Source organism: Coturnix japonica, chromosome Z, assembly GCF_001577835.2.
Source record: "Coturnix japonica isolate 7356 chromosome Z, Coturnix japonica 2.1, whole genome shotgun sequence".
Taxonomy (NCBI): Eukaryota; Metazoa; Chordata; class Aves; order Galliformes; family Phasianidae; genus Coturnix; species Coturnix japonica.
In genome coordinates, this window is record NC_029547.1 from 28,654,567 (window position 1) to 28,666,404 (window position 11,838).

Genomic DNA, 11,838 nt, shown 5'->3' on the forward strand with positions numbered 1-11,838 from the left:
GCTTCTGAAAAGACTTAAGCAGGGAAGGCTTTAGCTTGTCTTAACAACCCCCCAGAACAATCAAGCTGTCTTGTAATGGGCATAAGCTGAAATGGATAGAAAGAAGTTTCACATGTAAGAGCCTCCCTGCTTTTTTTCATTACTGACAAATTAAATTGTAGCTTCTGGAAGATGTCTAGAAGTTGGTGTCTTAGCAGAGCTGTTATTTTGATCAGAAACTCTGGTCAGTGGCTGAGTTGACAGGAGAGAATTGAGAATAACCAGTGATTTCTGTGAAGGAAGACTTTGTTCTAAAAGTAACACTAAAGAAGTGGAGAGAAGTTTCTACAAAACACAGTTAAAAACGTTGCTCTAAAAGGCTCATATCAATAAAATAGTGAGGAAGAGATTCAGATGTCTGCAGTTGCATGGTATGTGGTGTTCATTCTTCACCAAGGTGCTTAAATGCATCAGTAATTCAGTAAGCATTAACTTAGTCTGCTTTTGGCCAGATGCAGTTTGCAGTGTCAGAAGTATTTCAGTAGAAACTTATGTTGAAACTGAGATAATGAAGTACTAAATTATGAAATATTTTTATTTAAAGTGGGATTTGGGTAAGCTATAAATGATTGAAAGTAACTGTATGCTGATAGTTAATTCTGCATGTGTTTGTGATGTTTCTTAGGAGCTGGGCCTCTATCAACTATGGGAAGGAGCATCTGGCAGCAGTTTGAGAGCCATTCTGTGTACTTTCACCCTGTTGGTTTATCATACTTATGTCTCCTTAATCCTTGGTGAGACTCACTGTGTAGCTCTTCAGTTGTACTACACATTATGACAGATATTCTGCTTTTTGACCTGAGTTTAGAATCTGAGGCTGTTAGTTTTGTAAGAGGAGATTTCAGTGTAGTTCATTACATTCTGACAAAATTATGCTCCAAGAAGTAGCTGGGCAGATGCCATTATTATATTACATCATGTTCCATATGAAGGGACATCCTTCAGTTGTAACAGCAAAATCCTGTAAAATACTTTTAACTTCTGACAAGTCCTTTTCCATATATTAACATGAATTATAGTGAAAGCTGTCTCAGGAATGAGGCCTGTACTCCTAAATAATTTTCTTGGAAGTTCAGACATACAGAGAATTTTTCTTTTGCCACGTGGACCTTTGACAGACTTATGTTCTTTACTTTCAGCCATTGTCCTTGAGGCTAATCAGGAAATTAAGATGAACTTTATTTCTTTCACCTGTGCTTTGTCCCTGAGTTTAGGACCAGGAAAGAAGGCAGCTAGAGATTGTTTTCTTTACATGTTAAAACAGTCAAAATGCAAATGTCAAACAGTCAAAGGGACTTGAAAATGTAAAAGGAATTTATAATGGAATAATTCTAAGGATAATATATTTTATCTTCTGCCTACAGACATTTTCTATATTAAAATTATTAGTTTTTACTGGACAATAATTGATTTCTGTAGAAACATAATATGATGACATAATATTTCTGACTTTCAATAAAGGTGTTAACTATTTAATCTATACTTGTCATAATATGTTTTGGAAATCCAGTTTTTAATCTGTTAAACTATTTTTTCATATTTTTGGTGAGTAAACTGAAGTTGATTTGTTATGTTTTCTAGGTACAGGGGACGCCAACCTTCAGGAAGCAGACAGCCTCCTTGAACCCTACCTCAAAAAATTTCCAAATGTGTGTATTCTCAACATATTTTGTAACAGCAATGTATTTCTCTAAGCTTAAAGTAGTAATTAAGTATTTTTCCTCTCTCGTTTCAAGGGTTCCATTATACTATTTTATGCTGCCAGAATAGATATCCTGAAAGGAAATTTTGAGAAGGTAAATCAATTTTTGCTTTTTAAGGTTTTTGTTTGCTAAGTGTCCAACTGTGTTTTGTGGAAAATAAAAATCATATGATTCATCTTAGTAACTATACTGGAAATGATAATTATGTTGTTTTTCCTGTTCGTGTCTATTGTTTGATTCCAACTAGTGTTGATTCCAGATCTTACTGTAAGATGAATTGAGGTGAAAGATTATTTTTTTAGTTGATTGCTCTTTGGGTGCTGCAAAACAGTTTTCCCTGTAATTAGATATGTCTCATGGAACTGTAACTGAACAAGTTTTCATTATTCCTACTTACCTAAATTCCAGGCTCAGTTAACATTCCAAGACTGCATAGCATCCCAGCAAGAATGGAAGCAGATTCATCACCTCTGTTATTGGGAACTGATGTGGTGCTACACCTTCCAGCAGAACTGGCTTCAGGCATATCGGTATGCAGACCTGCTGAGCAAAGAGAGCAGGTGGTCTAAGGTAAATGGTCAGGTGGACATTAATATGATACTCAAGTAGCCACTCATAGTTACATTTGCATTTTGCTGTGCAAAATAAGCTGTTTTTCCTTTCTTCTTAAACGTATGAGCAAAGGGACAGTACAACCAAACTGTAGGTGTGACTGTGTGGTTAAGTACAGAGTTTTCTTTCACTTTCTGAAGCACTTGTACCATTATTAACAACGTGTCAATCTCAGTAAAAACAGAAGTGCCAGTTACAGTTGAGGGAAAGAAGCAGGAAAGGAAAACTGTTGGTTTGCAATTCTAATTGAATGCCAGTATTTGCTAATAAAACTTGGCTGAAGAAACTGTGTTTTCATTGGTTACGAAAAGATAAAGGCATGGCTAGTCAGCAGATGCTTTGTGACGTGAAATTAAAAGCCTTCCGGAGATGGAGTCTTTTGAGTAAAGCAACCTTATCCTTGTAAAAACTACTCTCAGAGTAGAAACCAAGCACACTGTGCACATAATTTTGGATATATCTTTTCTTCGTTCTTTTTTAGGTTATTCTTTCAGAGTAGGTGGAAAAGAGGATTCATCCTGTTTATGACAAAAGAGGAAAACAGTAATAGCATATTCAATGTAAAGTGTGAATGTCTTAAATAGAATTATGGATGTTTCCTTTTTTTCCTCCGCAAAGTCCAAACTTCCCTTGAGGTAGTGATCAGATCAGATAATACTTATTTGGAATAGTTACGTCTGTCATTAAATTCTTTTATTCATCAGTTATTTCCACGGTGAATTGTCTCACTTTTTCAGGAAGGATTTTTAATATTGACTTATTAAGGATATTAATAAGTACGTTGAAAATAAAATAAAACTACAAAATAAATGCATGGGTAAACATAAATGGTTCTACCCACCCAAGAATTACTGGAAACACTTCACTACAAGTAGGGTGAGAGATTTCACTTCTTAGTGTATTCACTGAACGCAGCATATCAGTGTGGTAATATGTTGATTTTTGTTTATGAAATAGGCAATATATGTATTCCAAAAAGCAGCAATTTTATGTATGCTTCCAGAAGATGAATTGAAAAGTACCGGTGAGGACATTGTATCTTTGTTCAGGTAAACATTTATGAAATAATTAGATGTGCAGTCATCATATTCCATCCCAATTCCACACTCTCAAACTAACTTCAGCTTGAATATCTTTGTTTTGTGTTACTCCCTGTGTTTTACCATTAACTTTAAAACTTTTCTCATTCTGTTTTAGCATCACACTGTTTAAAATGCTTTCATTAACAACATACATCTTGCATCAGCATACTATGTGGGGGGAAACAATCTTAAGATGTCATCTTACTATGTGAAACTAAAGGAAATAAAAACTACTTAAACTGACTTCTCTTTTCTGCTCTGTCTCCTTTTAGACAAGTGGATGGTCTAAAACAGAGAATTGCAGGAAAGTCTATTCCAACTGAGAAGTTTGCAGTAAGGAAAGCTCGGCGCTACGCAAGTTCCCAACCTGTGAAGCTGATATTACCTGCCTTGGTATTTATACATGTTTTCTTTTTTTCCTTTTTAAATGAAGAAATTGAGAAAAATGGTGGAGGGAAGGGGCTGGGGGAAAGGAGTATAATTTCGTTCATAATTTCTCACATTAATTTTATCAGGTAATAGATATCTGACAGTTGCATTTATTTTTTTTTTTCCAAATAATTATTGGCATTCATACAAATGGAGTGGTCTTGGGATTATTGTAAAATGTACTAGGAACACTCCAAAACCAAGTCAGATTTTCTACAAGGCAGGGCTGGATGTGGCTATGAGCAGCCTGGTCTAATGGTTGGGAACCCGGCTCACAGAAGGGGAATTTAAACCAAATAATTTTTAAGGTTCTGTTCAACCCAGGCCATTCTATATTGAGCATGACTTGTTGCTTCATGGAGCTGCAAGTCACTTTTCTTCTACATTTGTTTCTGTATTTTCATGTTCTCAAAGAGTTTCATAACATCTTTCCAAGGGATTCTCTTTAGTTAATTATCTGTGCAATTCCATGAGATTGTCTTGTTTATTTTTTGTCAGGAAATGATGTATGTCTGGAATGGCTTTGCAATTGTGGGCAAAAGAGCAGACCTCACAGAAAATTTATTGGTAACAATTGAAAAAGAAGAAACTGCTCTAAAAAATGAAACTAGTAAGTAGTTGATTAAGATCGAATTAACGTGCTAGTAAGAAATGTTGACATTTTTCTTTGCTTCCATTTTACTGGAGAGTACTGTGAGGTAAGTTCTCTCTTATGCAGTATGCTTTTAAATCCGAGTCTTGAAATTTTGAAGCTGCTTGAATGTTTAGTAGTGGTTTGTGATGTGTCCTTCATCAGGTTTAATTAATGCTGGGGCAGAATTTAGAAAAGCCAAGAATTTGAGGCTATAACTTACAGGACTTAACACAGTCTTCCTAAGACTTAAATGTCTGAAAAATGCTGTTACTGAACCAGACTATGCCACGCTTCAGCTGTATATAAAACAAAGCATAAATGTACAATGTATAAAAGAAAAGATGAAGTATTGTTCTTGTGTGTATTTTTTTTTTTTTTTAACTTACGTTAAAATAGAACATCTGGAATTATTTGCTGGTCCTTAATTTAGGCTTTATCAGATTGCTGCCATTTCCTGTCATGTAAGCTTGTCATTAGACTTCTCCTTTCAGTTCTTCTAAGATGAATAAATTTTAGTTTTTATTTCATAACGGTAATTCACTGAAACGGTTTGTTTTGTAGTCAGATTGTAATCATACTTACTACCAATTTAACAAGCTAGTTTTCCCATGTCACTAAAACATGTAATTACATAATGGGTCAGTAGTTCTGTGCAAAGAGTTTAGGAATTGCTGAATGAAGTGTATATTTAACCTGTGTACATCAGTAACAGTAACATTCTTCGGTTGGACAGTATCAAAACCCAGTTTGTTACTAGCACATAAAAATATCTGCTTAAAAACTGTCCAGAATAACTTTACCTAAAGTGTACTATTCCTGTAAGGCCAAAACCCTTGGAAATTGAATTTCAAACACCATTATGAATGTTCTCCTGAGCTCTGTTCTGTAGGCAAGATACAGTATGAGGTGTTTCTACAAGGTAAGGAATGGAAACATTGGAATATCCTTGCTTGTAGAGAAAACAATAGAAGTACCTGCACGCCAGAACGAGGTACTGATATTAACAGTTTCATTATATTCCAAAGATACACAGGAAAAGAGAGACATTCTTACACACAAATTAAATACAGAATAATGTGGAACATACTACCCTTGTCTCAAGCCTAAATTTTTCATCTTCAAATAAGCAAACATGACAAATGGACTGCCATGGAAGTAGAGGTGCTCTTTTTTTTCATGTTTTGTTGCTTCGTTGAAATAAAAATGTTGCAAAAATAGTAGTGTTATGGTTTGAGACTGCATTACAAAATACTTATTCACCACTTGGAAATCTGTTGTTAACAGCAGCTAAAATAAATAAATTACTGGTACTTTCAAATAGTCTTTTTCTGTAAAAACAGTATTTTCTTTTAATAGAAGCATGCAATTTACAAGTAGGATGTAATTCGGAAGCATATTTATATTTTATCTATCTCTTGTAGAAATAACTGCAGTGAAGTACAGTTTTGTTCTGGAATTTCCATCTTAAAGCCTGATTAACTTTTAATGATGAAGAGTCAGATAAAATAAAGACACTGATTACCAGAATCTCAACCACTGAGTTGAGACCCAAAGAAAGTGTTTAAGGCTATTAGCAGAGTGAGGCATGGATACAGAATTATTTTAAGAGACAGCTGTCAGTAGTAGATAGCTTAAAAGGACTGCTAAGGTGCTGTTAAAAAAAAAAAAAAAAAAAAAGAAGTAGGTTAATTATACACAGAGGTCATTTAGGGATTGAGCCTTCTCAGGGAGAGCTGTTGTTACTGCATTCACTTCATGTGAATGGGCACAGCAAGGAATCTGTCAGTGACTGAAAAGTGGTTGTACAGAGCTGAAAATAGAGATGACAGATGGAACGGGATGGATCACTTTAGAAATTACTTTTTTTTTTTTCTCAAGTTTCTTCTGCACTTTTGTCATTTCTAAAATATGTATATAAAAAAAGAATTTTTAACATTATGAAAAATCATTTTGTAGTTATTTTTCATGTTTCGTAATAACGGCATTGTTTCCTCTGATACAGAGAACTGCAGGAAGATGGGTCTTCCACATTTATTGCCAGGGTTATCGATGTTGAATTGGCCTGTGCATTGACTGTTCTTGTTGCAGTATTTTGATGCACTATCTTTTCTTCCTGTCGGACGTACCAGGCAGTTATTAGTTGAATAAAAAAGTGAAGACTGGCAAGATTTTAATGATACTGATCTTGGTCCCAGTAGCTTTAAGGAATTAGACCTTTGGGAAATAACCACACAAATCTAATACTAGTAAAATGGGCTAAAGGAATGTAGCATTCTTTCTACCTGTCACTAAAAGCACAATCTGTCAGCTGTTATCTATCAAGACTTTCTGAGTTTAAACACAGACGGAGATAAGCCAGAGTGTAGTGCAAAAGCACTCCCCCAAATCCTAGTATGCTCTTGTCTCACATATTTCAGAACTGCTTATGTAGGATTTTTTTGGCAGACTATTAAAAAAAAATTAACGTGACCTCAGAGAGCTGGTGATTAGTTGTAAACAACATGATGTGGAGGGAGGGTGTTTTGCTTCTTGAATTGTTAATGTATGTGCAGCCATCTGTCTGTCCATATGTGTTTTCTTTCTTTTCCTTCCCTACACCTAGTGAATTCTATAAACCAAGGCAAAAAAAAAAAAAAAAAGAATCACACACATTATATTTCCATGCCACTTTGCAGCAACACATTTCATCTGGTATTTTTAGTCCTACTCAGCATAAAGCTTTCTTGAATTTTCCAAATGTTATACACTAATAGCAAGTATTAATTGTTATAGATGATGCTAATAAAGGTCATTTTTTGAATTTCTTTTGCCACGTAATGCATTTTAATAATTATGCAGAAATGAACCTTGTGCTTTTCACATTACTGGCTGGTGCTGTCGGGGTTCTGCCACTACTTTTCTTTCTGTTTTGGATGTTATGTGTGATAGAAGTCTATAGCTAGTGCTGATTCATTTGTTCTTTGTAATGACTTCCTAATACAGAAGATTGGGGAACACCGGGATATTTAGGTTTCTTTATTGTTCTTAGTTTGTATTCTTAGATATATAGAGATGCTACTTGTGTGTGCTCTCTAGTAGACAGCATTTAAAATTGTGCCTATGGATTATATGTGTGTTGAGTTGTAAAACTCTGAGAAGCAAGCTCCTGACTTTTGATTATGTATTCCCTACTGAAAACCTTGTTTGCCTTTTCATGATTGTGTCTTCACATTGTTTGATGTATTTTGCTTTTAATTTCAGGCCACACTGAGTACTATATGGATGATGTGTGCATGCTGCAGTTACTGAAAGGCCTTTGCCTTAAACACTTGGGAAGACTCATGCAAGCTGAACTATGTTTCAATCAAGTAATTCAAAGGTAAATATAATAGAAATAGACATTTTACCTTTATTTTGTACCTGTCAGTGAAATTTCTGATGTTCCTGCAGAAATTAGAATTTTGTATAATTAAACTTAGTTATTCTGTTAAGGATCTGGAGTTAAAATATATCTGAAAGTAGCCAGAGGTCCACAAAATTTTGGTTTTGTTTTTCTACAGCAATTGAACAATAAATTATTTTTATAAACATGAGATGCTTTAGGCCAAGTAAATCACACTGACAAGTAATGTGTTTATCTAGATACATTCATAGTTAATATTTTTGTAGTTGCAGAACTATCACTGTAAGTAAAGGTAATTTGTGTGAATTGTTGTTATTCTCTCTCCTTTTTTCCCCCAATATTTAGTGCTTCTGGAGTTAATACTTCCTTAAGAAAGATGAGAAATTTTTGAATTTCTTGTTAGTTTCAGTTGACAAATTGGATTTCTCGTGTTAGGAACTTATACAACATTTTAGATGTCAGATCTGTATCTACATAGTTATTTTTCTATTACGCTGAGTCATTCATTTGTTGTTAATTTCTTGGATTTTTAAAAGTAGTTAGGCAGGAAAAGAAATTACGATATTTGTGCAGTTCTAATCTATAATAATCTGGAAGAATTACTTTTTGTTTAAATGAGAATATTTTCTATAATTCTAGTGCCTTTTGCAACTTTCTTGCCATCGGCCCTTGTCTTACCATCTGTAAGATCCCTAATGGGTTTAGAGAAACACTTTTGTTTATGAATTTCCTGAAAGCCTCTCTCCAAAGATATTTGATCCAGTGGAGGCTTGATGCACCTCAAAAACTTATCAGACAAGGCTTCTTTAAAAAGATGTTTTCAGTGGGGAGGAGGAGGAATTTTTTGGTAAATTAAATGTTGGTTATCTTTACTCTCTACTTTCTTGAACAGCTGTAGAACTTTATAATTGCTTTAAAGACTTGTTTCTGTGCATCAAAGCTTGACTTGGTTGGTGAAGTAACTCTATAAGTATCTCAAAATGTTGATGCTTGTTACAAACTTTATGTTATGCAAAATTATTTAATATTATTTTATCTGGAAAAGAATCAAAGAATTGATTGTAAAGGACATGGGAAAGGCCAAGGTGCTCAGTGCCTTCTTCACCTCATTCTGTGCTGCCAAGATCACTCTTTAGTAATTTCCCAGATCTCTGAGATGTGTGGAAAAGTCTGAATCAAAAAAGCCTTATCCTTGGTGGATAAAGATCAAGTCAGGGAACATTTAAACAAACTGAATGTACTTATGTCCATGGCAGCTGAGCATACCTAATGGGACCTGTTGGTGTACATCCATGACTACTGAGGTAAATGACCAATCTTGCTTTCCTTTGAGAAGTCATGACAATTGAAGGAGGTTCCTGAGGATTAAAAGAAAGCAAATGCCACTCTAGTCTTCAAGAAGGGGAAGGAGGATTCCTAGAGGAACTACAGATCAGTCAGCTTCACGTTGCTGGATGTTTATCTCCAGCTTAGAAAAGCTTTTGACATGATGTCCTGTAATATCATCATAGAGAAACTGATGAAGGCTAGACTAGTAAAGGAGGCAGTGGTGTGAATGGAAAACTGGCTGAACTGTTGCATTCAGGAGGCCTGTGAAGGGCAGCACAAAGTCAGCTTGCCAGTCAGCAACATAATACTGCAGGGTTTGACACTGGAATGCTTGTAGTTAGAATGGTGTTGATACCACATCAGTGTTCTGGCTGTTACTGAGGTATGCTTATTGAGTCTGTCTCTTTAATGAACCCCTCAGTGAAGTACCAGTAGGCTGGAATTAGGCTAGAGATGGGGAGGGGACATCACCAGGACAGCTGACCTCAAAGCTGACATCAAAGAGATGTTCCATACTGTATGACATCATGCTCAGTAACAAAAGCTAGAGAAGAGGTATGAGAACAGAGGGCTCACATAATTATATATGAGTTCTTGAGTAATTGCTGCATGTACTAAAGTCATGCTTCCCAAGATATGGCTGACCATCACTTGGTGATGAGAATTGGAGAATAATTGCTTTTGCATTGTCTTAGCATTTTTTTTTCCTCCCTTCATTGAACTGTTCTGTATTTCAACCCATGGGGCTTTTGTCATTGTATTTTCTCTCACTGCTTTTTTTTTTTTTTTTTTTTTTTTTCAGAGGGGGATTGAGAAAATGATGTGATTGAACTTAGCTGTCTACTGGTGTGAAAGCACACTGTTAGGCTAGAGATATGATCTGACAGCAACCTCATAAAGTTCAGCAGAAGGAAATGGAAAGCTTTGGTGAGGAATATACCTCCCTGCCACCAGCTCAGGCTTGTGGCAGCATGATGGGAAAGCAGATTGTCAGTAAGAGCCCTGGGGATCCTAAACATCACGGTGAACTCCAACTTGACAGGAAGCCAGCAGGTTAGGTTAATAGGTTGTATTAGGAACAGTGTCCTCAGCAGGCCAAGGGAGGTGATCTTTCCTTACTACTCAGTTCTGATGAGGCCACATCTAGATTACTGTATCCAGTTCTGGTCTCTCTTTAAGAGAGACATTAACATACTGTATCAAGCCCTGCAAAAGGCCGCAAAGATGATTAAGAGATTGGAACTTCTGTCATATCAGGAGAGACTGAGATAGCTGGGGCTACTCAGCCTGGAGGAGGAAAGGCTTGGTTGGATTGGAATAATTTATTGTATAAATAACAGAACCACAAAATAACTTGAACTGAAAGGGACCCACGGGTATCAAGTCTAACTTCTGGCTCCACACAGGCCAACTCAATAATCAGATTGTATTGCTGAAAGCATTGTCCAAAAATTTCTTGAACTCTGGCAGCTTGGGGCAGAGAGTCTGTAGAGTCTCCATCCTCGGAAATGTTCAGCCCCTAACTGGATACAGTCCTGAGCTGGTTGCTATTGTTGACTCTGCTCTGAGCAGAGTATTGGATTAGATAATCTCTAGAGGTGCCTTCTGACCATTATGATTCTACAGATTTTATATGCTGTAGAAAAGTTTTTACATTGTATTGTAAAAGTATTTACATTGCTTTTAACTGTGTCATTTTGTTCCTTTTTATTTTCAACTGTAAGTTGCACAGTAGAGCTTCAGTGTATGTAGCTTGGATAATACATAGGAATGAATAAGTCTTTCCTTGCTGAAGATCATGATAGTATTTTATACCCATGGCTCGCAAGTGTTATTGATACGCATGGTGTCAACTGGTAAAAAGTATCCAGAGTTTTCTGTGGCCATGGACTTCTACAGATGGTGTTTGCATTTGAAAGTTAAGTGATCACTTAAGACAATGTTGTATTTAGCTATTCTGTGTTTTTCTGATTTCCTAGTGAGAAGCAAATAAAATATGATAGCTATTTGGTGCCATTCACCATGTATGAGCTGGGACTTCTATACAAACAACAGGACGAGAGAGAAAAAGCCATAAGATACATAGAAACTGCAAAGTAAGTCAATTTTTTGTTCATTTGTTTGTTTCAACCTGTAGACTAAGAATATCTGAGTAAGTTTGGCAATGAGGATTTTTTTTTTTTTCTGACAATCTTCTGCCAAAGTAGATCTTTGTTTTTTACTACAAAATTTGTCCAATATAGTTGAATTCGATAGTTTCACTGGTGAAATAGACTATGCTGAACTACACAGGGTATTCAGAGAAAGTATCTCTTTTTAATTTAGTTTTTAGAGATTCTGATGCTGTATGTAGGAAAGGGCTGCACTCTGCTGCATGTGTGGTTTGGGGCCAGAGAATCCCTAGAAAGGGTCTGTACCAGCAGTGACACTGAGAGCAGCGGTGGGCCTTGTATCTGCTACAGTAAAATATTATTGGGAATAGGTTAAATGGTAGCACAGTTCTGACCACCTATATTTTTCTTTTTAAATTTGGTTGCAGAAGAGCAGCAGATAACAGAATTTACCATAGTGTGTAGCATGTTCATTTCAAATATTGAGCACAGGAAGGAATATAATTTGTGTCTAATG

General features: G+C 35.8%; 1 protein-coding gene across 4 annotated transcripts in view; it reads left to right on the plus strand.

The window, feature by feature from the left end:
• TTC39B (tetratricopeptide repeat domain 39B) overlaps positions 1 to 11,838 on the plus strand; it is a 69,060-nt gene that overhangs the window by 52,289 nt on the left and 4,933 nt on the right. For 3 of the 4 annotated variants that reach the window (XM_015849003.2, XM_015849004.2, XM_015849005.2), the window contains 9 exons: positions 665 to 773; positions 1,621 to 1,688; positions 1,776 to 1,835; positions 2,151 to 2,312; positions 3,312 to 3,403; positions 3,709 to 3,829; positions 4,364 to 4,475; positions 7,740 to 7,857; positions 11,190 to 11,306. In XM_015849003.2, coding sequence (XP_015704489.1) covers positions 665 to 773; positions 1,621 to 1,688; positions 1,776 to 1,835; positions 2,151 to 2,312; positions 3,312 to 3,403; positions 3,709 to 3,829; positions 4,364 to 4,475; positions 7,740 to 7,857; positions 11,190 to 11,306 — 959 coding nt within the window. Of the gene's footprint in view, positions 1 to 664; positions 774 to 1,620; positions 1,689 to 1,775; positions 1,836 to 2,150; positions 2,313 to 3,311; positions 3,404 to 3,708; positions 3,830 to 4,363; positions 4,476 to 7,739; positions 7,858 to 10,012; positions 10,138 to 11,189; positions 11,307 to 11,838 lie in introns of those variants that run through there. The other variant, XR_001552014.2, reaches the window with a different exon arrangement.